The 22,195-nt window shown below is 41.7% G+C and overlaps 2 protein-coding genes across 8 annotated transcripts in view; one reads left to right on the top strand and one right to left on the bottom strand.

The window, feature by feature from the left end:
• Nucleotides 1–10,737, bottom strand: part of cdc42bpab (CDC42 binding protein kinase alpha (DMPK-like) b) — a 90,200-nt gene extending 79,463 nt beyond the window's left edge. For all 6 annotated transcript variants that reach the window (XM_061746565.1, XM_061746567.1, XM_061746566.1 and 3 more), the window contains exon 1: nucleotides 9,723–10,737. In XM_061746565.1, the coding sequence (XP_061602549.1) occupies nucleotides 9,723–9,900 (178 nt within the window). In that variant the 5' untranslated portion in view covers nucleotides 9,901–10,737. The remainder of the gene's footprint in view (nucleotides 1–9,722) is intronic.
• On the top strand, nucleotides 8,787–21,148 carry lft1 (lefty1). Of its 2 annotated transcripts, XM_061746572.1 has the most exons (5): nucleotides 8,787–8,853; nucleotides 17,590–17,990; nucleotides 18,788–19,034; nucleotides 19,162–19,401; nucleotides 20,509–21,148. In XM_061746572.1, the coding sequence occupies exons 2-5, from the start codon at nucleotides 17,726–17,728 to the stop codon at nucleotides 20,831–20,833; spliced, it is 1,077 nt and encodes a 358-aa protein (XP_061602556.1). In that variant the 5' UTR covers nucleotides 8,787–8,853; nucleotides 17,590–17,725; the 3' UTR covers nucleotides 20,834–21,148. The 2 variants fall into 2 exon arrangements, with proteins under 2 accessions (XP_061602556.1, XP_061602555.1); XM_061746571.1 differs by lacking the exon at nucleotides 8,787–8,853 and having other exon boundaries at nucleotides 16,682–17,990.
• Nucleotides 21,149–22,195: the final 1,047 nt, after the last annotated feature.

The raw sequence follows: 22,195 nt of genomic DNA, 5'->3' as shown, positions 1-22,195 counted from the left end.
GAGCACATGATGCACATCATTCCCTGATATTTCAGAGCTAAGGCTCTGGCGAGGCTGCAGAGGTTAGAGAAGCAGCTAACCAGGCTTTGGGGGGGAATCAGTGTTGGGGAGTTGGAGCACAAGCAACTATAGATTCATGAAAAAATCTGCAGGGATGCGTTTCTGCTTATAAATCTTTTAACCGATATAAAATGTGAGGAATCTTCTTTTCTACCTCGCTCCTTGCTGAATTAATATATATCAAATAAAACTTTTAAATAACGTTATTTTCTAATACTCAAAAAAATTGCAAGTTTCAGAAACTGTACTGGGGCCAAACTGTGTTTATGGCTCCCACCCAAAATCCTTTATTCCCTAGACTTTACAGTGTGAAGTTCTCTCATTTTTAAAAAATATGTCACATTTCATCAAGCTTTTTTTCCCACATGAAAAGTGGCCAAATGTGTGACAGATACAAAGGACAGCCCCTGACAGAGGATCAATGAGAAATACAATGGGCATAGAGATCAACATGATTAGTTTCAGAGCAATATCCCTTTAAATCTGCTGCTGAATCCTCACAGTTTTATGAATGAAGACAGCGAGAAACGTCTGTTTCACATTTTCCAGTGTCACGAAAAAATGTCAGTTTCTCTGTAAGACCAGTGCTCCTCGTCATGGAAACAAAACTCCCAGTTGTGCGAGTATGGGAAGATGCAAAACTATGTAGGCAGAAAGACTTCATCAGCTGGCTGCGTAACCATTTCAGCTAAATGGGAGGAGAGACGGCAGCAGTTTCTCCGTTTTCTCCAGATTCACCCTTTGACAACAACAAAAATTGTGAGAAAACAATGATTGAGACACTGACTACGTTTACATGCAGTCAAAATTCGGGTTATTGCTAATATTCCGGTTACTGAAACATTCGGAATATTCCGTTTACATGCGTGAGCAAACAGGGTTATCCCTGTATAGATGGTAATTAATCATTTGGGATATCTGGATCAAACCAGCGATGCGCGGAGAACGTGAATACGCAATTAACGTAATTTCCGCTTCTTCTTCCTGTATCCAAATTCAAAACAAATGCTGCTTCGCGCAACTTTTCGCTTTCCTTCTTGTAAATCTCGCTATCCCGGTACTTTCTACCGTCTACAAATGCCAGAATGTTCATATCCTTCATTACATTTATGAAGTGATTAGTCTCCTCCTCACTCCAAAAGTGTGGCGTTGTCTTGCGTTTCTCCGTGTTTATAAGAACTTCCTGGACTCAAAAGACCAGGATTCCTTGTGAACAGAGCATGTGCAGAAAACAAATTCATGTTCCGTTTGATGGGGATATTCCGTTTGGCGTTTACATGACCGAATATTCGGTTTTAAAAGGAGTAACCCAGGGGTCATATTCAGGTTTTTAAAAACCTGAATATGAGCAAATTCCGGTTATTCAAAGGGGTTATTGGTGTTTACATGGCCGTGCAAATTCGGGTTATTGCTTATATTCGGGTTTTAAAAGGGTTATTGATGCACGTAAACGCAGTCATTGATGATTGTGTCACTGCTGGAGAATTAGCTGTAAAAAAAAAAAAAAGCATCTCCTAATTGGTCCTCTGACCTTAAGAATCGTTAAAACATGATGTTAATACCAGCAGTTTGACACTTGGATGGTGTTTACTAAAGAGAATTATTCAAAATCAAAAGTTACGCTGTACAAAGTTTACAGTTCTAATCCATCCAAGTCATGAACGGTTCATTTTAAAATCAAATTAGGAGAAAGAAAATAGAAGCAGTCAACTAAGCTGTTTAATTTGGTTTATCGACTTTGACAGGAGGGATGGACAGACATCTGAGTGGAGAGGTCAGCCATCAGCTTGAAGGCAGTGTGGGCGGAGAGGGAGGTAGAGAAGAATAAACAGCTGGGAAGATGAGAAGTAAAAGGTAGAGAAAGAGGAGGGGGGGGAAGGCCGTTTGCAGTCAGATCCCGAGGGCCCGGAGCGGCTGGCTAATGACCTGTGCTACAGAGAGTCCTCCGGGAGATGCAGGAAGGAAGCCGAACCTTCCCCTGCCCCTTTCTGATGACACATCACAATTAGCAGCAGTCATTTATCTGCCTGCAAAGCTCCCAGACAGACTGACCAAGGGTTGTTAACGGCCATCCGTGAATATCCCGATACCAAAATGTTCAGCACAATTGCACGTGTCAGTCTGATAATGGTCCAGGCGCTCGCCGGCAGCGAGACAACTATTGTATCCGAGCTAGGACAGAAAATGTTCACTTAACTTGAAAATTAGGAAACTTTCCCACTGTGTTGGTCGGTTGAATCACAATGTAAAGACCAAACTAGAACAGATTACTGATTGACGATGCCTTTTTTGTTTTTGGGACAGTTTTCTTGACTCCCCAACAGACTGACTGTAATGAGATCTGAATAATGACAGAAATGTAGGCTTTACTGTTTTCTAATCAGAAAGTCAAGACATTCTTCTTCTTCCAAAAGGTTAACAGGCTCTACCAGTAAAAACCAAAAGGCAGTTAGTACATTTACATTTTGTCAGAAAAAAAAAAAAATTTACATTATAACTAAAATCATAGCTTAAAAATTCATGTAAAACATTTAAGTGTGACTGAAAATGAACTACACTGAATTTCTCATATTCAATCAACCCAGATAATGTGGATGAAGTCAAGGATGTATTTATTGTAATGATTTGTTTTTTTTTTTTGTTTTTTTTTTTTTTTACAAAGATTACATATTATATTGTATTTTTACTTATTTTACCGAAGAATTTATCAATTAATTCAGTAAAAAGCCTACAGTGTGATTTCCTGGATTCTTTCCCCCCATTCTGTCTCTCATAGTTGAGATATACCTGTGATGAAAATTACTCATCTTTTTAAGTGCGAGAACTTGCACAACTGGTGTCTGACTAAATACTTTTTTGCCCCACTGTGTATACATATATATATATGAAGATTATACTACGAAATTTTAATTATCCCGCATCATGAGCCAATATTTGTCCCAAATAATTGGTCTAATTCGCAACACAGCATAAAAAAATGAATATGGCAAAGATTTGATGAATGATGCATGCAGTTCAAAATATTTCAGGGTCTCTGGTTTGTTTGGACAGGGCTAATTAAGTCTAAGAGCTAATGAATTGAGCAGGGAAGCGGGAGTCCACTATGTTCTGAGCGGCTGCTGGATTCCCCCCCGTGGGACACTTCTCCGGTGTGGAGCAGCACACGCTGGGAGACGAGACGATACATGGGCCCCTCTGTTATGTCTAATCTTTTGCAAAGTCCTCCAAGGACTTCTGACAGACCGTAAGGGTTCAAGAGTGTTCAAGTGAGGTATCCGCTCTGTGTGCACTGGTGAGAAGGGAATCCACCAGTAAGGAAATAAACATGGTGACCTTGCACCTTCTCAACAACACGACAACGTTAGAAGTGAACGAGCTGCCGAGTGCACAATGACACAATGAGACACAGCTGTCCCACTTCCTCGTATGACATAATCCAGCCGGCGAGTCCTCACTAACTCCCAGCGTCCTTGTGGTTCCTTCCTGTTCTCCGTGCCCACCACAGCCACCGGACAGCCTCACAGGAAACGGCAGAGTAGTCAGAGTAGTAACAAGGATGTCCTGACACAGACCGGCCCATGATGGATTTGAACCTCTCATACCAATATTGACACACTTTTATATACAGATTATGGATCCATCTGCAGACGGACACTGATGCCAAGTGGTTCTACTCCCAAGATACCGTATTTTCTGGACTATAAGCCTCTACTTTTTTCATAGGTTTTCAACCATGCAGCTTATACAAAGGTGCGGCTATTCTGGATAATTCTCTAACCGGAATTAGAATCAAAACTAAGACAAAATAAATGCAAAGAAGAATACGCTACTTCTTCTTTAGCAGATAGAAGTAGGTAGAAGCAGATTTCAAACAGATAAATAAATACTGGTTATTTCCTCTTGGTTCTGTCCCGTTTTAATCAGTAAAGTTGCTGCCGTGTTAAAAGACACTGTTAGAAAAGGATCTATTTAGGTACAAACATGTACCTAATTTACAGTTCAATCTCGTTCTGTACATGTAGTAAATATCTAATCTAACAACATAAATATTTGCAGCTTGCATATCTTTTTTTTTTTTTTTTTTAAATAGAGCGGATGCGGCTTGTATGCAGGTGCGGCTTATAGTCCAGAAAATACGGTAATTCACACTTGATGTTATATGTCGCGACAGCTTCTTAATTTGTACGGATTTATTTTACTGTGACGGACAAAACAAAAGAATATATTTCACTGTCAATTCTCAACTATTATCCACCACGGTGAAGCAAAACTGAAGTCACTGAAGGACTTTTCCTGACCAAAGCATTCCAGTATGACACAGCTGGAAAAGCAGATCCAAAGTCTTTAAACTGACCTCAACATGTGTTTATGAACGCTACGGCCCCTTGGACCGAGACTAGGGAGCCAGAGGCTTCAAGTGCCACAAGGCTTTTTGTTCTCGATACATATATACATGTACCATTTACTTTTTGAACTTTTTTTAAAGATGCAGTGGCAGCCTTTCTGGTGTTTTTAGTAGTGGGAATAAAAAGGGAGGAAACTCCAGTCTGTGCACTATGAGATAGCCTAGTTAGGCAAAACCACAATAATGTGTGTGTTTCATATGCCTCTCCCCTGTGAGTTGAGTGTGAGGCGCGTTGCCAAAGAAAGCCTTGCAGGGTGGAGCACACATCAGCTGCAGCTGAACAGCTGGCCACTGTGGGCTAACATTGAGTCTGCATTGAGAAAAGGTCAGGCAGCCTCCGCCATGTTTGCCAACTGCGGCCTGGCACAGCTGCCCGTTTTCGTTCAGCTGCCCCGTAAGTTGTTTCTCAAAACAGGGAACGAGTTAAATATTAACAGGTAACCAGGGATTGATGGCGGGGAAATGAAACATTTGGGTTAGTTTTCACCAAGGCTGCATTCAGTTTCATATTAGCAAAAGACATAAGCATCCCGGTTTAGTTTTAGAGGGATATTTAACATCAACTGAAATTACTCGTGGATCAATATGAAACTGAAATTCATTACTCATCTCTTCACTGAAAAAGTGCTAGTTCCATGGAAAAATGAGTAGGTGTAGAGCTTCTACTTCCAAAGTATTTTTTTGAGGGCTGAAGTTCAATCTTTGTTAGCTCTGCAAAGCTTTAAACAATAAACTGGTAACACAAGAACATTTAAATGTGTCTAATTTGATACAATTTTATTCCAAACATGTGCCGAGAGTATAAATAAGAAAGATGACTGTCTTGGACTGATCAGGCCTGGAAGACTAAAAACACAAGCACAAGCCTGAGTTGGTGAAATCGGTAGACGGCATAAATGCTGTGTTATATGCGAGGGGTCAGGATACAGCGTACTTTCCCGTATTAACTTCCCCTGTAGCTCTAGGTCATATAGGGGTCTCCATTTCAGCAGAGATGAGGTCACCAAACAAGAAGAAAAGCAAACCCGGTAAAAAATGCCTGTTTTCTTCTCTGTATCATGTAAAAAAAAAATGAAGACTGCTTGCAGCTTTGTTGCAGCTGTGCTGAAAGAGTATAAACATACACGAAGCACAATGACTGAGTCACAGTGATGCCCGTTTTCGGAGAAAAAGGGGGCTGCTGAACCACAGCCTCTTTGTAGCTGACAAAGTCAAACCACTCACACGTAAAGACTTCTTGTGTTTCACAGCCCCCATCTTGAACCATTTTTCTTGAATGCAGCATTAAACTGCATTGTGAGTATCCGTTAACAATGCATCTCTGATCCAGTCTGTTTCTTATAGGCCACAATCATACATATGGACTCTGGCTCATTTGGTACGGTATAAAAGTGGAGCTCCAATCACCTCCTCGGTTAACGTTCAACTAATAAATGTCCAAATGACGCAAAATGTGTTGCATGTGTAACAGGTGTGATTTCTCCTTTTGACCCTTTGGCTGGATGTTCTGCCAAGAAGAAAGAAAAAAAGGGAGAAAACATGGGAGTGGCGACACTAAAAACTTTTGAGGACAAGACATGACTTGACTTTAATTCTACAACAATTTTGTTGCTGGCTGTGCAGCGAAGGTGTGGTCTGTTGGACGTGTGCTGTCACAATGCTAAAACCAAGCCAGAATAAATTACTCTCCTTTTACACAATATGCAAAATCTTTCTCCTTTATTGTTTGGTAGAGATTCTGCACAGGTGAGTAATCCATCTCAGAATGTTTTTACTGGACCACTGATTTATCAATTTCCTTAAAAGGCCCAATAGCAACATTACCTCACAATAAGATTCACTTTATTCATACCTTTACCACAGCCATAACACAAGTAATCTTTGTTTGTAAAAGGTATTGTTTTTGTGCTGATATATTCTCTAAACAGTCTTAAATGACACAAAAACAAAGCTTAAACCCATACAGAAGGAGTTGAATGATTAATCGCTCGTGTTTGTGACTAATTACACATGATCATATGTGGATCACACAAACTCACGTTGTCACCAGTAAGTGCGTCTCGTGTCTTTGAGATTTTCCACTTTCGGTACAGAATGTATTATATTATTAAAGAAAATAGGAAATGGCTTCCAATAATTGGAATAAGCAGGACAGAACTTTATGAAAATGGAAATTAAATTAGAAAAATGCAATTAGTGAATCTATAAAATAAATTAAAATAATATGATGTTATGTATGCTCTTGAACCACAGCCATAGTGGCTTTAAAAGTGTTTTACATAACACAGCAACAGATAATCATCGTGAACTTTGGTAGTCCTTGAATTAATGTGTTAATCACCGCTTATAAAGTTATTTTTAGAAGATAGAAATATACAAAGATGTCAAGAAATGATTTCCTTTTACTCAATTGAATAATCTGAACTGCTGACTGTTCTCACTATATGACTTGCAGTTTAGGAGTTTAAGTCATTTTCCTGTTCACATTACATGACTGACCGTTGACAAAAGGTCACTAGACAATCTGGCAGCCACTCAGTCATCCAACTGGTCCCTAAAGCACATTTTGAGTCGTAATCAGGCAGAAAAAGAGGAGCTGATTACCGCTTTGTGTTTTTATTTTAGAATAAAAATGAAAAAAGCGAAGACAAAGGACACAGGTAAAGAAATTGATTTATAGAAATAGGTAGCAGGGATTTCTTTGAGCTAAAGAGAAAAAGTTGAACGTGACCAGACCAAAATTAATTTTGTCATGAAAAGAAGCTGTAATGAAAGAGCAAGGTGTCATGTGGCGCCATGTGAGGTCACATGACGCCTTGGTCTGTCATTGGCTGTAGCTTGAACGGGGAATTGCCCAAAGGTGCCATACATTTGACATGTCCAACATTCATCTGTCATGGCTCACTGATGTGTCTATGAAGGTCTTTGAGAAGTTCACTCATAACAAACTGTGTGTTTAATGCTGAGAGACGAACTACACAACATTTTGCTACTAACCCATCTGCCAGTTTCACAAATCAGGTCTAAAATCACTTAGTTTGGATGCATTTTTGCATCAATAAAGCCCAAAAGTCCTGTTTAATCTATGTTTAACTGACCTAAAGAAAAGGTCTGTTTTTTGTTAAATAACTCCAAAGAAAAACAGAAGCTTATAGATATAACTGTACCCATATTGAATACGCCTTTTAAAAAGTCACAGCTTTATTCTGTCAATCCCAAACCAAACTAGTGTCTCGTTTTACCTGTGGTTTACATAATCCTACACCAAACGCACACCACAGGTGTCCAGTAAAAATATAAATTTGACAGCACATCCGCTCCATGAATGGTCCAGACCCACTGCATCCTTAATAAGGTCAGAAAGTTAAGTCACAAAGTGGTATAACTTCACTACAGTGTTTCCTTTCCAATTGTAAAAGCTTGGCAGCCAATGTGATAACTCCCACCATCCCAAGAAGTTAAAATAAATATTTTTTTTCTCTCTCCAAAGTATCGTGAAAGATGAATCATTTAGTTCGAGCTAACTCTGACATTAATAATACTGCATTGTTCTGGAGGATTCCACACGTTTCCCTCTGGTGTGAAACACAATAAACAGCAGCAACACGGGACCTCGGAGCAGTTATGACAGCTTGAACACGTTTGCGTGTTGTGTGTTGTGTCTGACTGAGCTCAGTCAGAGTTTCTAGTGTCAACACGGGGAAATGTCAGGATGAAGTCACAACTTGGCACCACATTTCTCTCTTAAAGGCCAGGGCACGCTGGCATTGTTGCCAGCTAGATGCTGCCGATCAGCTGAGGACGACCAAATACGGCTGAAACTGCGTGTCCTTGAGGAAACACTTCATGTGTGAGTGAATGAACAAGGCCTGGGTGAGGTTTTTAAAATGGGCAAGAAAGAACCTCTTTCTCCCCGTGCAGACATAACGATCAACCAAGTTCAGTCACTTCCAGCGAGCATGCCTCCATTTATAGCACCGAAAAAAAAGCCGGTCCAGACAGAGACTAGTGTGCCACACCAACTCCAACAGTTTAAGTGACTGACAATAACCGCCTTCCCGTCAGTCTTTGGTGCAGCCTCTCACAGATGAGCCAAAATACTTGCCTGCATAACCTTGAAATTGAAATCGTATCAGAAACTGAGTCAGACTAAAAACAGGCCAGGAACTAAGCCGGATAGCACTTTCCTGCCATTATGCTTTTGTTTCTTATTGCCTCATGTATTATTAATATGTCTTGATTCATGTTTCTGCCTGTGAGAAGAACAATTTGCTCCTGCACTGCTGCACTTTTCTGTTTTTTTTTCTCTCTTCTCAGGGCTTTAAGAGGCAGGCAGGGCAGACAGGCATGCTCCGGCAGCTAGCTGGGCCTCAGCACTAGATAAAAAGGTGAGTTGTTCACATTCCTGCTTCATGCACGAACCAAACCCCAATGTCACACACACACACACACACACACACACACACACACACACATTCTGGTAATGCAAAAGGACTGTTTCTGCATGGGGCACACATGTTTGCTCATGTGTGTGTGTGTGTGTGTGGTCCTCCTGCCTCTTGTATTTTGTTGTTTTGTGCTAGGATTATTTTTTGACCTGCAGAGTGAGGAAGTTGCAGCAATTCAAACTTATTTTTGGACCAGATGTGTACAGCTATGGACATGGTCAACAAGCATAGGAAAACAAACATGGAAATAAGCCATGACAACTAAACTAATCTGCTGCAGTGACAGAAAGCTGTTCTTCACGTAAAAGTTTGAGTTCACAGGAAAGAAACGGTGGTAAACGAGGATATCTTTGAAGGATCTTTCCTGGATTCATGTCAGAATTATACATTGGGCGTGTTATTGTTAACATCCTTCTCGATGTCTCAATGTGTCTTGTTTTTTTGGCAGTAGACTTGTGTTTTAAGCTGCTGTTTAATATGCACGGCATGCTTTTACGATTTTTCAAAACCACATAAAACTTTTAATTACACAATAATATAGTGGCCTTGCTTTTTCAGTTTCCTGGGAGGAGAAGAGAGCAGGGCCAAGTGAGCCCCACTACTACTATAAAAGGAATGTGATGGTGAAGGCAGGCAGGGCCACTGCACCACAAACAGCTTATCATCTTAAACCTCATTTATGCTTCCGCGTCAAACCGACGGCGTAAGGTGTGCGTCGCCGCGTACCCTACGCCGTAAGCTTGCGTCGGTGTAACGCGGACCATAAACCAAAGAGTCAAGGGGGAGGCTGAAAGGGGAAAAAAACTCACCCCAATCCAAAAACTCCAGGACATTTTTCTCCCTCCTGAGCGGGGAGTTGTTGCACTCATCGTAGAGACACACCAGGATATCCAGCAGGGTCTCCACACTCAGACACTGGCCGTTGGAGTGAGCCGGCCCGTCCAGGAGCAGCTTCTCCAGCTTCTTCAAACGCACCTCTCCAGACATGTTTTATTCCGAAGTAGTAATGATGACGGATGGAGTCAGAGGGCAAGAGCCAGCAATAATAATAAAAGAAGAAGTTCTTCTCACCTTCAGGGCAATCAAACTTTGTGCTTGAGGGGGGAAATTCTGCATTAAAATCGATGCAACATATTAGGAGATGGGCAAGGGTGTGTTAACACTTCCCCATTTTTTTTTGTTAATACATATCCCACACAGGCACAGGCTGCAGAAGGAGACAGTTTCTCCTCTGATTCTGGTTTAAATAGGAAACAAGCGAGTCAATGTGTCTCAACAGACCCACATATGTGTTAGGGGCTCCATTCTGCAGGAAAAGCTGGAAAGGGAGGCAGATCTGCGGATGTGCAGAGCTCCAGAGCCCCGGCAAGCCCCGGGTCGGTGCAAAGGTGATCCTAGTTAGCCCCGCTAGCCCCGCAAGCTAATCTTACTTTTCTCCGCTCCCGAAAAATGCCATCATTCCTCTTTTTTTTCCATGATTTTAAAACAAAAAGGATTCCACGCCTTTCGGGGAAAAAAAATGTTTTTCTTGTTTGTCCTCCCTCGGGTCCACCTTAGTATCTCACTCACTGCTGGCAGAAATGTGGTTTAAATCCCAATTCTTTTTCGTCCAGAAACAGAAAGGTCTGCGCTCAGTTTCTTCGCAGTTCCCGAAAAACGACGGCTCGTTTTGTGAGTTAGTTCAGCCGCCGACGGGAAAATAATGCGGGGCCCTTCTTCTTAATTTTTCGTTGAAGGTTACGGAGGAGCTCGTTTCACGTCAAGAGGGAAACTGTATTCTAGCCTTGCTTATTCCAAATACGGGACACAGCCTAAAAGTCTCCCCCTCCTCCCGTCCTTTCCTTTGCACCGCCCGCCCGCCTCCCCCGCCGGCCGGTCGGTCGCTGCTCGCCAAGCCACCAGCACCAGCAGCAACTTGCTGCCAGAGACTCTCTGAGGAGAGATTGGCCCTAGTCCGCAAAGTCGCACGGGATTCTGGGAAAACCGGGCTTCGACTTTCAAGCATTAAAGGGCGTTTAGCTCAATTAATCGCCAAAATTGATAACCACTTTCAAAGTAATACATAATTTGAGTCTGTTTATTGTTTATTTTTTAATATAAACTAATTCGTTTTCACTTTACTTGAAGAAAGTGTCGGATCCGCCATCTTTGTTGCGCTTCAGCCATCGCTTCACAGTGAGAGGCCAATCTTTCCGTGTTGTACCATCTCTGGTTGCTGCTGCAGGCAAAATCCCAGATCATCATCATGGCGCCCGTCACAGCATCTGCTGTGCAGAGGGGGGTGGCGGGGGGATCTGGTGCTGGTTGTCAATATTGTGAATGAAAACTGCATGACTGTTTGTATGTCTGTCTGTGTGCCTGCTGGTGACGTCGGTACACAGAAGAAACATATTACCCCACACTGATTTAAAACTGGAGAGCCCACTGTCTCTGTGACAGGCTGCAACATTTATGGACATATATCCACTGTTGTGTCCTGCTGTATTTCCTGATCCAAGATAACCAACTAATGTGGAAATGTGTCTTGTGCTAATGCATAAATCTTAATCAAGAAAGTTATGTTTCTCTTTAAGAATAGTAATGTGCACCAACGAGATGGCTTTGGGATACATTTCATTGCACACTTAGTACATATGTAAAGTAGAGAGCAAAAAGAAAAAAGAAAACCCTGAGTAATACAGACTGTTTTCAGTTTATGAACAAATATACAAGGGTCCATCCTCCTGTTTGTTCTACAATGAATTCACATTACCGTCCATAAGAAATTAAATATCATCCCTTCAGTGTCACCGTTTAAATCTATGTGGGGTTTTCATGCAGTTTAGAGTTTGTCACTCTGAAATGTGTGTTTGTGTGCGTGCATCCCTTTGAAGTGAGCTTCTTATCAGTGCTCAAAGTACATCTGTTAACTATTAACGGCATGCGCAGCAGCTGAATCTCTGGGGGTAGGTAGATACAACTTTCCAAAATGTAGAAAGTAAGCAATCCTGAAATCCTTCTCTGTTCCAGCGAGATGACATCAGGTTTAGTGAAAGCACATGAAACTGCTCAGCATGCAAGACACGCGTGCCCGATGAAATAAAGTCTGAGGGGTGACCGACGTGTAATTCGAAGCACACTTCTTTAATGCTTGTTTATCAGAACCAGCCCAGGAACAGTTCACATGCTCTCCAACCACGATGAGACCAGGGACTGTGAAGGCTTGGAAATATTTCTGCACGAGCACATGAGCAGCATTTATGGCACCACCCTCTGCATGGGGCACAGCAGAAACAGGTCACCTTATCTACATAAAAGCTGCACTCCAAGGTCATCTTGATATATGCTGCACTGATTATATTGGGCAATGCTTCTGCAGAAGGAATGCATGTTAATAAGGTTCAGGTTTCTTTTTGACTGAAACGCAGGCATTTGTTCTGTTATTCTACAGAATGTGGTTTGGTGCTGTCTTGTTAAAATATGCAAAACATTTCCAAAAAAACACATCATGTGGATGGACATCCGTGTTAATGGTGTTGTCTCTGATGAGCTAGTTATCTGTCCCACATGAATCACTGTAACTGTACATTTATCACTGAACCGAGTGATGATGATCCACAAAGATAATCTCACTTTTTTTTATTCCCGGTAACCCTGGACGGCTTTATTACCATTTTAAAAAAAAAAAGAAAAGTTCTGGTTTGACGACGTGTCGTAGCATCTCTCTGTTTTTCTGCAGCTGCAGGTTCGGTTGATTTGGAGGGTAAATGTGCGACGACCACGACAGGAAATGAGGAAAGGGCTTCTTTAGCATTTGAAATCTCTACTTTTGGTGTAAACACGTTATTAAACTGCACACGTGATCCTGCTAAAGTCTGCAGACTTATTTAAAACTTATCTAAAACTCCTGTCAGTCCATTTTAGATGACCTCAGGCCCAGAAAACATGACCTTTCTGGATATTACTGCTTGTCTCTGTTCAAGGGGGATCTTTATCTTGGATCCTTAGATGTGGTGATGAACTTAGTTTAATGAAAATGATTTACAGAAGGGTTCTGTTTTAGCATCTTGTCTGATTTTCTATTTTGAGAAATTCATTATTAAATAGTCAAATGACTAGGAATGTCCAGGTTGTGTTTCAGCAATGTGCTGAGCGCTGGTCTGGCTTTTATTAATTCGATTGTTTTTGTTTTTTTAATGACAACACTCAATAACTTCAGTGACCTGTTGCTAAGTAGCCTCATCAGCTCATTCTCTTTTCTTTGTATTTCCATCCCTTTCAAATATTTCATTGCACTCCGTCACAACTTTCTTAGTTCTCAGTTCTCAGTTTCAACATTTGATACGTTGCGTTTTTGCTCGGATTCATTCATAAGATGGTTTAAATAGTTTGCTAGTAGTTGAGAAGCAGATTTTGTGCTTCTGTTTTGACATCATCGATGACTCATGTCATGGCTGTCCTAACTTTCAAATATCTGCAGATGGGACATTCGTCTTAGCTCAGACACACTAAATACTTACCTCTACTCGTACAATGGTTTTATTGTTTGTATATTATCTTGATTACCTTTTATTTTTTTTCCACCAAAGCCATTGAAAAATGTCCAATAAACCACCAACCAATTAATTTGTTTACATGTAAAATTTTATATTTATTTTCTATAGAAACTGAGACATAACTATGGATATTCGTATGAACTTTGATAAAGCGAAAAAAAACTATCTGATCATTTTCCAAGAGTATTGTTTATATTGATTTATGTGAAGGAAAAAGCCAGTCAGTTACATACAAAGAAAGTTTACCCTCTTAAATTGTCTTATTTGTTTCTCCAGAGGCAGAGAAATTAAATATTTTAGTGAACTAAAACTTACCTGAAAAAAAAAAACAACTCAAGCTTTAATTGGGATGTTTGAACAGTGTGTCTATAAGGTGGAAGTTTCCTTTAAAGCTTCTGTTTTTAAAGAATTGCAACAGCGTCCTCTGGTGGACAAAAAGCCTCCCTACAACCCTGTGATCCTTTTTTTCCTGTAATTGTTACCTTCTTATCATGCATATCCACGTATGTTGCTATAAGCCTCAAGCATGCATGAGGCCTCTCTCATGCATGCTTTTCGAGCTGCAGAGTATTTTATTATTATCATTATTTCACTGCATTTTTACCCAGTGATGACCATCTATAGCTGCAGATTGTAAGATTGCCCACGTGATTCTGGTGTTCGGCTTAATTAAGAGGTAATTTGTATCCTTTACAACTAAAGTCTCCCCGGTGTCGATTAATTAGGCGGCAATTTCAAAAAACTCGATTTTTGAGTATATTTCCAGCCGGTTAGTCCAGACTAATCGTGTCTGATCCTATTGCGTTAAGTCTGCAGGGATTAGATCCAAGGACCTGCGTCTCTGCGCTGGACTGAGCCGTCATTAGCAGTGAAATGCAATCAGACAGTCCTGCAGTCCTACAAGTGGAGGTAATAATCATAGACCTATTGTCCTATTGCACAGGTCTAGCGCTTTCTGCCCTTCGCAGACTGATCGATGATTATTGGCAGCCAGTCAACTCCATGGATCCGATGCAGACACATCCTCCACGTCGCATGTAAAAAAAAAAAAAAAAAGAAAGAAAAAAAAAAGGTATTGTATGAGCTGTTAAGTTGCAAACTAGTGCTTTATTCTCACCCCAAATATTTGATGTTAAGCTAAAGCAGGCAATAGGAAGTCAATGACAATATGAATAATGAGGAATTTGCGGTGACCACCAACACAAGTTCAATATTGACTCTTGGAGCACGCAGCAGCTCCGCCTCGTTGCCATGGACACGTCTCTAATGAGATGCTGCAACACAATGCGCAAACCTGGTGGGAGAACAGCCAGACTGCTGCAGACTCGTCCTCATGCATGCTCCAATATTTGTCTCGCATGTGAATTGGGCCTTGCTTTCTTTCCTTCTTACAAACAGCAGTTTCTGCGGCCAAAGGGAATTCCGTGTTTCGCAAATGGAAGGGAATGACCTATAAACTGGACCGCTTTTGAATGCAAATGGCTTGGATGTTAATTAACACCCGTGTTGTTGATTGTAAGGAGCTCGTTGGCCTTTGATTGAAAAGAAATGGCACCTCGGAGCATCAGATGAAGCTTTGAACTCGCCAAGTTATCTTTGATTGGCATGGGAAGGAAGAAAGACTGAGAAATATCACACAAAGGGCATCTTAATTTCCCGAATTAGGGGTTGTAATGTGAGGGACAGGGGGACTTGCAGAGGCTGTGGAGTTCAGGCACTTAGACTGGCCTTTGGCTGGACTGAACAATTGATCTGTTCTGAATTTACATGTCTGCACTGATGATACTCAGCCAGCTCCATCAGCCAGCCATAGAGCTGTTTGGGCCTCGGCTTTGTGGTTCTGAGAAATAAACCTCATCACGTTCAGGGTACCTGAAAACACAAAATCCCATTTGGCTGGTTCAGTTTGAGCTGACTCAGAAATACAGGACTGTCTCAGAAAATTAGAATATTGTGATAAAGTCCTTTATTTTCTGTAATGCAAAAATGTCATACATTCTGGATTTATTACAAATCAACTGAAATATTGCAAGCCTTTTATTATTTTAATATTGCTGATCATGGCTTACAGTTTAAGAAAACTCAAATATCCTATCTCAAAAAATTCTGGGAATCTTAATCTTAAACTGTAAACCATGATCAGCAATATTAAAATAATAAAAGGTTTGCAATATTTCAGTTGATTTGTAATGAATCCAGAATGTATGACATTTTTGTTTTTTTAATTGCATTACAGAAAATAAAGAACTTTATCACAATATTCTAATTTTCTGAGACAGTCCTGTATTTATGTCACTACAGAATTATTTATTTTTTCGACCCCCCACTACTTGCCCTTATCATCCGTTCAGGGCTAAAACTGCAAATTAACACCGACCTGTTGACAGAAGTTCCTTGTTGATCTATGCCTAATTAATGAGGACAACCACCTTTAATTAAACTAATAAAATAAGCAAAGTTTCACAATTCATTTGTTTCCTGCAATGAGATAGAAAGAATAAAGACATTGTTCCAATTTAAAACAAAACTAATTGCAGTTGGCTTTGCTTGAGGGATGTTGCAAAGATTTTACTAGACTATTTTCTGAAGTACTTCTGAATCTGCTTCCCTCTGGTTGGACCACCCAGGGACGGAGCAGTGTCATATCAGTCCCCCTGCACTAATTAATAATTTGTCTCGTTGGAAAGCAGCAGACAGGAGCTGGGGAGAGCAGGTCTGGCAGTCATCTGTCATCTGCTCTTCCTGTGTGCCCCTTCAGTCTGTCTGACATCTCCGAGCAAACACGGCCCAATACACAACCGGGGCCAGCGAGAGCAACCCGCTTCTAATGTTTGTGTGACAAAAAAGGCAAGGCAAATCCTCGCAATGGAATCAGATAATCACCAACCTGCGAAGAGCCTGCCCCAATCCACATCCACGCTGGGCTGCAGTAGGGGGGGGGCGGCCCCTGGATTAACTGTCTGTTTGGCTAATAATTTTAATCTGCAGGAGTGGGCGACAGAGCGTGGAATAAACATCTAATCTCCTGGTCTCCCTCCCTCAAAGCGATGCCCCTCTCCTCAAAGTTGACCCCCGCCCCCCCACGTTGCACACTTGCACCTGAGTGGATGGACCGCCGGTTTCTCCTCCTGATCTTCACCTTTGATGGGCAGAAGTTGCTTTCACGGGCCCTCAGACAGAAATAAGCGCGCCGTGTGACAGACTCCTGCCAGACTGGCCTGACATCGTCCAGTGGAATGTACACAGGGTGCAGACAGGGCCTGCGCTGAGGGGAGGGGGGGGCACTTCAGGTTCACGGGGTCAAGAGATGTCTGTCTGGGGCACATGTGCAGCGCCGGGGAACACACAAGCGCAGGACAGGGGACTAATTAAGGAGAAATTGAAATATGGGACAAAAAGAAAGAGAAACTTTCAGTTTTCAGACATCACATCAGCAGCAGCAGCATCACTCAGGTGCTTGTTGGTTTCCAGGAGAGATGACGCTAGACTTCACTTCAAAAAACAGTTGTTGATTCTCTAACGTGCTGCACATTTCAGTACTTTCAAGCAAGACACATTCACAGTCCCAGCACCTCCAGACTTTCTTTTTCCTTCAGTGCAACAAAAGTAAAGCAGAGTCATTAAGAGGAAACTGATCTTTGGAGATAAAAAAAAGATGAACACTTGCATTTTATTCAGATCAATAAAGTAGACACTCTGTGTCCATAAATCAAATCAATGAAAACATCACTCAGATGCCTGGAAACATTGATGATTCTGGTCTGAAATGCTCCCCTTCTTACCTTAGGTATTCCTCTTTCTGAATAATATGCGTAACACATTTGGCCATGAGAGAGAACTCATTCCATCCATTGAAATTTTACGTAAAATAAAAAGGAGATTATTTGATTTTTAACATTTTTGAGGTGGTTTTGTGGGCAGAATCAGGCCAGATCTTCCAGACTGATCAAATGGCATCAGCTACGGTCCAGAGTTACATCAAACATGGTCATATTGCAACTGTAGAGAAATAACACCTCCACAATACGGATGGCACTCGAGTCTAATTGTTGCTGTTTGAAGTATGGCCACTTAGATATCCTGTTTGGGATGGGGCTGTGCTGCCGCACCTTTGTTCTGATAAGGGTCCCTGCCCCCATAGACAAAGTGCGAACGACTGGGAGGGCCCCGACACTATAAGAGGGCCGGAGGAGTGTCGGGGGGCCACGCTGTGTATCTTCTCTGACTCGTGCTGCAGGGCTGCTGCTGTCTCTCCATCCACTCCAATCTCCACACTCATGGATTTCCTCCGCGCTTGTGTGCTGTGCGCCGCCCTCCTCGGCCCCGCCAGGGCTTTTACGCACCAGGATATGAAGGACGCGCTGCTGCAGAAGCTCGGCTTGGATGAAGTGCCCCAGATCCACAAGAGAGACTTGGAGAACCTGGTCATCCCGGCGCATGTCAAAAACAAGTATATGTCCATGGTGAAGCTGCACCACAGCAGGAGGCGCAGGTCGCTGCCCAGCCTGGCGGGCATCCTGCGGGGAATCCCCGGCAACGCAGGTAATTATCACTGCTTATAATATGCAACATGCTATAGGGCAGGGATATTCAATTGGCGGCCCGCGGGCCACATGCGGCCCCTGGTCATATTTAAAAAAGGGGGTGTTTGTTTGTTTAAAAAAAAAAAAAAAAAAAAAGAATTATAATATTTTTATAACTGGCTACTATGGACTAAAATGGTTGTGCTCAATGCTTAATATAATATTCAAATAAGGAAATCTTGGTGGAAAGTGGTGCTTTGTCATTATGGCGTGTTTTATTAAAAGTAGGTCAATATCAATTTCATTAAGTTTGCACAATGCGTGGTTTCAAAATCAACTTGCATTCAAAATATTTCTTTATCTGAATATTATATTTAACATTCACAATTACTAAATCTGGAAAAAATGAATACATAATTCATATGTAAACTAGATATATTCAAATGTATAATACAAATGTATTATATTTACATAAGTCTTCGTCTTTGAGTGCAAAATACATTTTGAAAACCCCCACATTTTCAAATTGTGCGGCCCTCTCCATACAGTCCTTTTGCAGATGTGGCCCCCGGCCGAATCTAGTTGAATACCCCTGCTATAGGGTATTTATCAAATCAAATTAAAGGGGGTTAGGGTATTTATCAAATCAAATGAAAGGGGTTTAGGCATAAATGCAAGTCTAAACTAAAACGAAATATCCGTGCGTAACCGTGACACTCGGTGCGCAAAGACCTTTTTACGCACTGAAGCTCATCTGCCTTAAAGCTATGCAAAACGAAGCCTTATTTATTTATTTTTTCCCCCTCTTTGGCTTAGATATCTCCGGGGAATACGTGTACTCTGACACCACTCGGCATCGCATGGTGTTCGACATGGAGGCCCGGATCCCGGAGAACAGCGAGGTGACCATGGCGGAGCTGAAGCTGTACCAGCGGGCCTCGCACCACAAGCGCTTCTCCATGGAGAAGAAGACCCACCGGCCCGTCAGCAACGCCCGCGTCAGCATCTACTGGGTGGAGATGCTGCCCAACGGCGCCAACAGGACGTCCCTGGTGGATTCAAGGTGGGAGACGTTTCCCCCCCACAATTATTCCCTTCCAATTAAGAAGACGAGCCTTTTTTCTCCTTCTCCGGAAGCTCCAACCCTGCACGAATCATTTTAATTAATTGGTCCTTATCATGTTTTGAAGGTTGATCCCCATTCACGAGACGGGCTGGAAGAGCTTTGATGTCACCCAGGCGGTGCATTATTGGTCCAAGACGCAGCAGAAGACACCTCTGCACGTGGAGGTGTGGATCGAGGGCGAGAGACCCGGCAGCTACGCGGCAGAGATGGCCAGGAGTGTGCGCTTCACCACCCAGGAGCAGACGGGAAACACCTTGGGGAAGCCCGAGCTGGTCCTCTACACACTCAGCCTCGAGGAATACGGGTGAGCTTTGATATACAGGATATTGTATCGGTGTGACAATTCGCTGTTTCCTTATACCTGTCACCATTTGCTTTCACTATAACCGGCACAGGGGCGTTGCTATCATGGTTTGGAGAAACCAAATGAACGCTGGCACTTTGTAAAGCAGTCGAAATTGAATTGTTTCTTATTATTTGAGTCAGGGGGCGTCAATTGGGTATTGCCAAGGTATGGCAGCTGCCACACCTCGGCTTCAGGGGGGAAATGTAAATGTTTGTTTTTTTAAATACATTTATGGGATTAGACTGTGTCTGTTTGTATTGATTATTCTATTATTTAATACATACAGGACTGTCTCAGAAAATTTGAATATTGTGATAAAGTCCTTTATTTTATGTAATGCAAAAATGTCATTCATTCTGGATTCATTACAAATCAACAGAAATATTGCAAGCCTTTTATTATTTTAATATTGCTGATCATGGCTTACAGCTTAAGAAAACTCAAATATCCTATCTCAAAAAATTTGAATATTCTGGGAGTCTTAATCTTAAACTGTAAGCCATAATCAGCAATATTAAAATAATAAAAGGCTTGCAAAATTATAGTACATTTGTAATGAATTGAGAATGTATGACATTTTTGTTTTTTTAATTGCATTACAGAAAATAAAGAACTTTATAACAATATTCTAATTTTCTGAGACAGTCCTGTATAAAATAACTACAAATGCAAATAAGAACAACATGATCGATTTCACTAGTGTTATCTTTCCCAACACTTACGGATGCGTATTGCGTAAAGGAGCATTGACTGAATTGATCAACACGTTGTTAAAGTGTAGTGTTCATAGTCACGTTAGCAGGATGTGAGTGAGACGGGATTTGAAAAAGTTCAAATTTTCTTGACCACACAGATAAGCTACAACTTCTGTGTGATGAGTATTTGCTGGGCATGTTGGTTGATACTGTAGTTAAGTTCTGTGACTCAACAAATAAGTATAAATTACCTGACAAGCAGGGGTGTAACTAGAACATTTAGGCCCCTTGAGCCCCCCCCCCCCCTCACATCCTCTCAAATAAAATGTCGTGAGCAGTGGACTGACTTCCCCTCCCGTTTCTCCTCCAGCTCTCGCGGCGACTGCGACGTGAACCAGAACAAAGACGCCTGCTGCCGGGAGCAGTACTTCATAGACTTCCGAGCGCTCACCTGGACGCAGTACTGGATCATCGAGCCGGCCGGGTACAACGCCTTCCGGTGCACCGGGGGCTGCAAGCAGCCCAAGCGCAACTACGGCTACGGGGAGCGGCGCTGCACGGTGTCAGAGAGCGCCCCGCTGCCCATCATGTACCTGGTGAAGAAGGGAGACTACACCGAGATAGAGGTGGCCGAGTTCCCCAACATGATCGTGGAGAGGTGTGCGTGCACACTGGACCATGTCTCCATTGTATGAGGTCGAGAAGAAATATATCCTACAGTCACAAACTCTATAGGTTATCTTTCACTGGGGTGTTGATATATTTAATGATAATAAACAAGTACTTTCTATTTAAAGGGGACTAAAGGGCATCAAACTCCTCCCTCAAGCACTTTTATATATATTTTGTAAATTTTTGAAATCACTTTTTTTTTTTTAGTTTGAATTTGAACAATTACGTGTAAAAAAAACAGCACAGTCACTCAAATTCTGTCTGATGTGTCACATTGTTCAAGCTGTACATAAAATGAATGAGTTTATGTTTGTAAAATAAAATATTCTTTGCTTTTACCCGAGTGTAAGCCATACCTGTCAAATCTCCCGTTTTGGCCGGGAAACTACCGTATTTCACCCCTCTTTCCTGCCGTCCTCTCGTATTAGTATTTTCCCGTAAATTTCCCATTTTATTATACAATAATTTTTAAACTGAAAACTGAATTGTCACTAGCCTCGCGAGAACTGCTCCACGCTGTAGCCTGGGTGGCAGTTCTCACAAGGTTAGTGGCAACAACGGGAACAAACTCAAATCAAAAACATATAGATGGATGTATTTAACGAAAGAGAGAAGACATTTCTGCCAAAAAAGCGAAGACTTGGTGTAAATATCTCTAAAAATGGGAAACAGAATTTACTTTCATAAAGGTAACCAGGATGGAGCTCAGTTATGAGTTCTGAAAGTTATTTCAGCTGGAGACACAGAAACATGCATCCGTGTCATCAGTCATTGAAAACCAGAGAGACACATGAGTGAAAAAGATAAATAATAATAAAAGGTAAATGTTTCACTTGAAGACCATTAATGTGTATATAAACTGAAAATATTTAAAAAAATAAGTGTGCTTTAATTTCCCTTTGTGTTCTCATTTAGACTCTATTATAGGAATTACACACATAGGAATGTCCACAGCATTTCAGTTTCAACAAAGGTCAGATGATCAGATCAGATTCTGAGCACATAAATGTAGTTTGTGAGTGGTTGACAGGTAGATATTTTAGATTTCTTGTAAATCTGTCTTAAAATGTAACCTCGGTTGGATGGGTGGCGGAAAAGTTCCCTTGTTTTAAATCCCAAACTTGACAGGTATGTTGTAAGCTCCTGGGGTTCCTCTCCCTCCGGACGGCGTCTGGCTCCTTTCACATTCATGATGCATTCAGAGGCGGTTACATACAGCTGCTGTTTGCTCTTATAGGAAACCGTCGAGCAGAGCAAACAGGCTCCCTAAGGACACTTGTTTCACTCGGGGTGGAACGCGGCGATGCCTTGCTTCATCAGCACTTGCAAGGAGCCACATGGGGGGGCGAGGAAGCCTAAAGTCAATGCTGCATAAATCCCTGTCC

The sequence above is a fragment of the Cololabis saira genome, chromosome 18 (assembly GCF_033807715.1).
Source record: "Cololabis saira isolate AMF1-May2022 chromosome 18, fColSai1.1, whole genome shotgun sequence".
NCBI lineage: Eukaryota > Metazoa > Chordata > Actinopteri > Beloniformes > Belonidae > Cololabis > Cololabis saira.
This window is presented reverse-complemented; position numbering and strand designations above follow the sequence as displayed.

Coding starts and splice junctions, on each gene's coding strand:
- lft1 (XM_061746572.1), top strand. CDS start 17,726: ATGGATTTCCTCCGCGCTTGTGTGCTGTGCGCCGCCCTCCTCGGCCCC. Junction 17,991..18,787: donor GGGAATCCCCGGCAACGCAG/GTAATTATCACT, acceptor TCTTTGGCTTAG/ATATCTCCGGGGAATACGTG. Junction 19,402..20,508: donor CTCAGCCTCGAGGAATACGG/GTGAGCTTTGAT, acceptor TTTCTCCTCCAG/CTCTCGCGGCGACTGCGACG.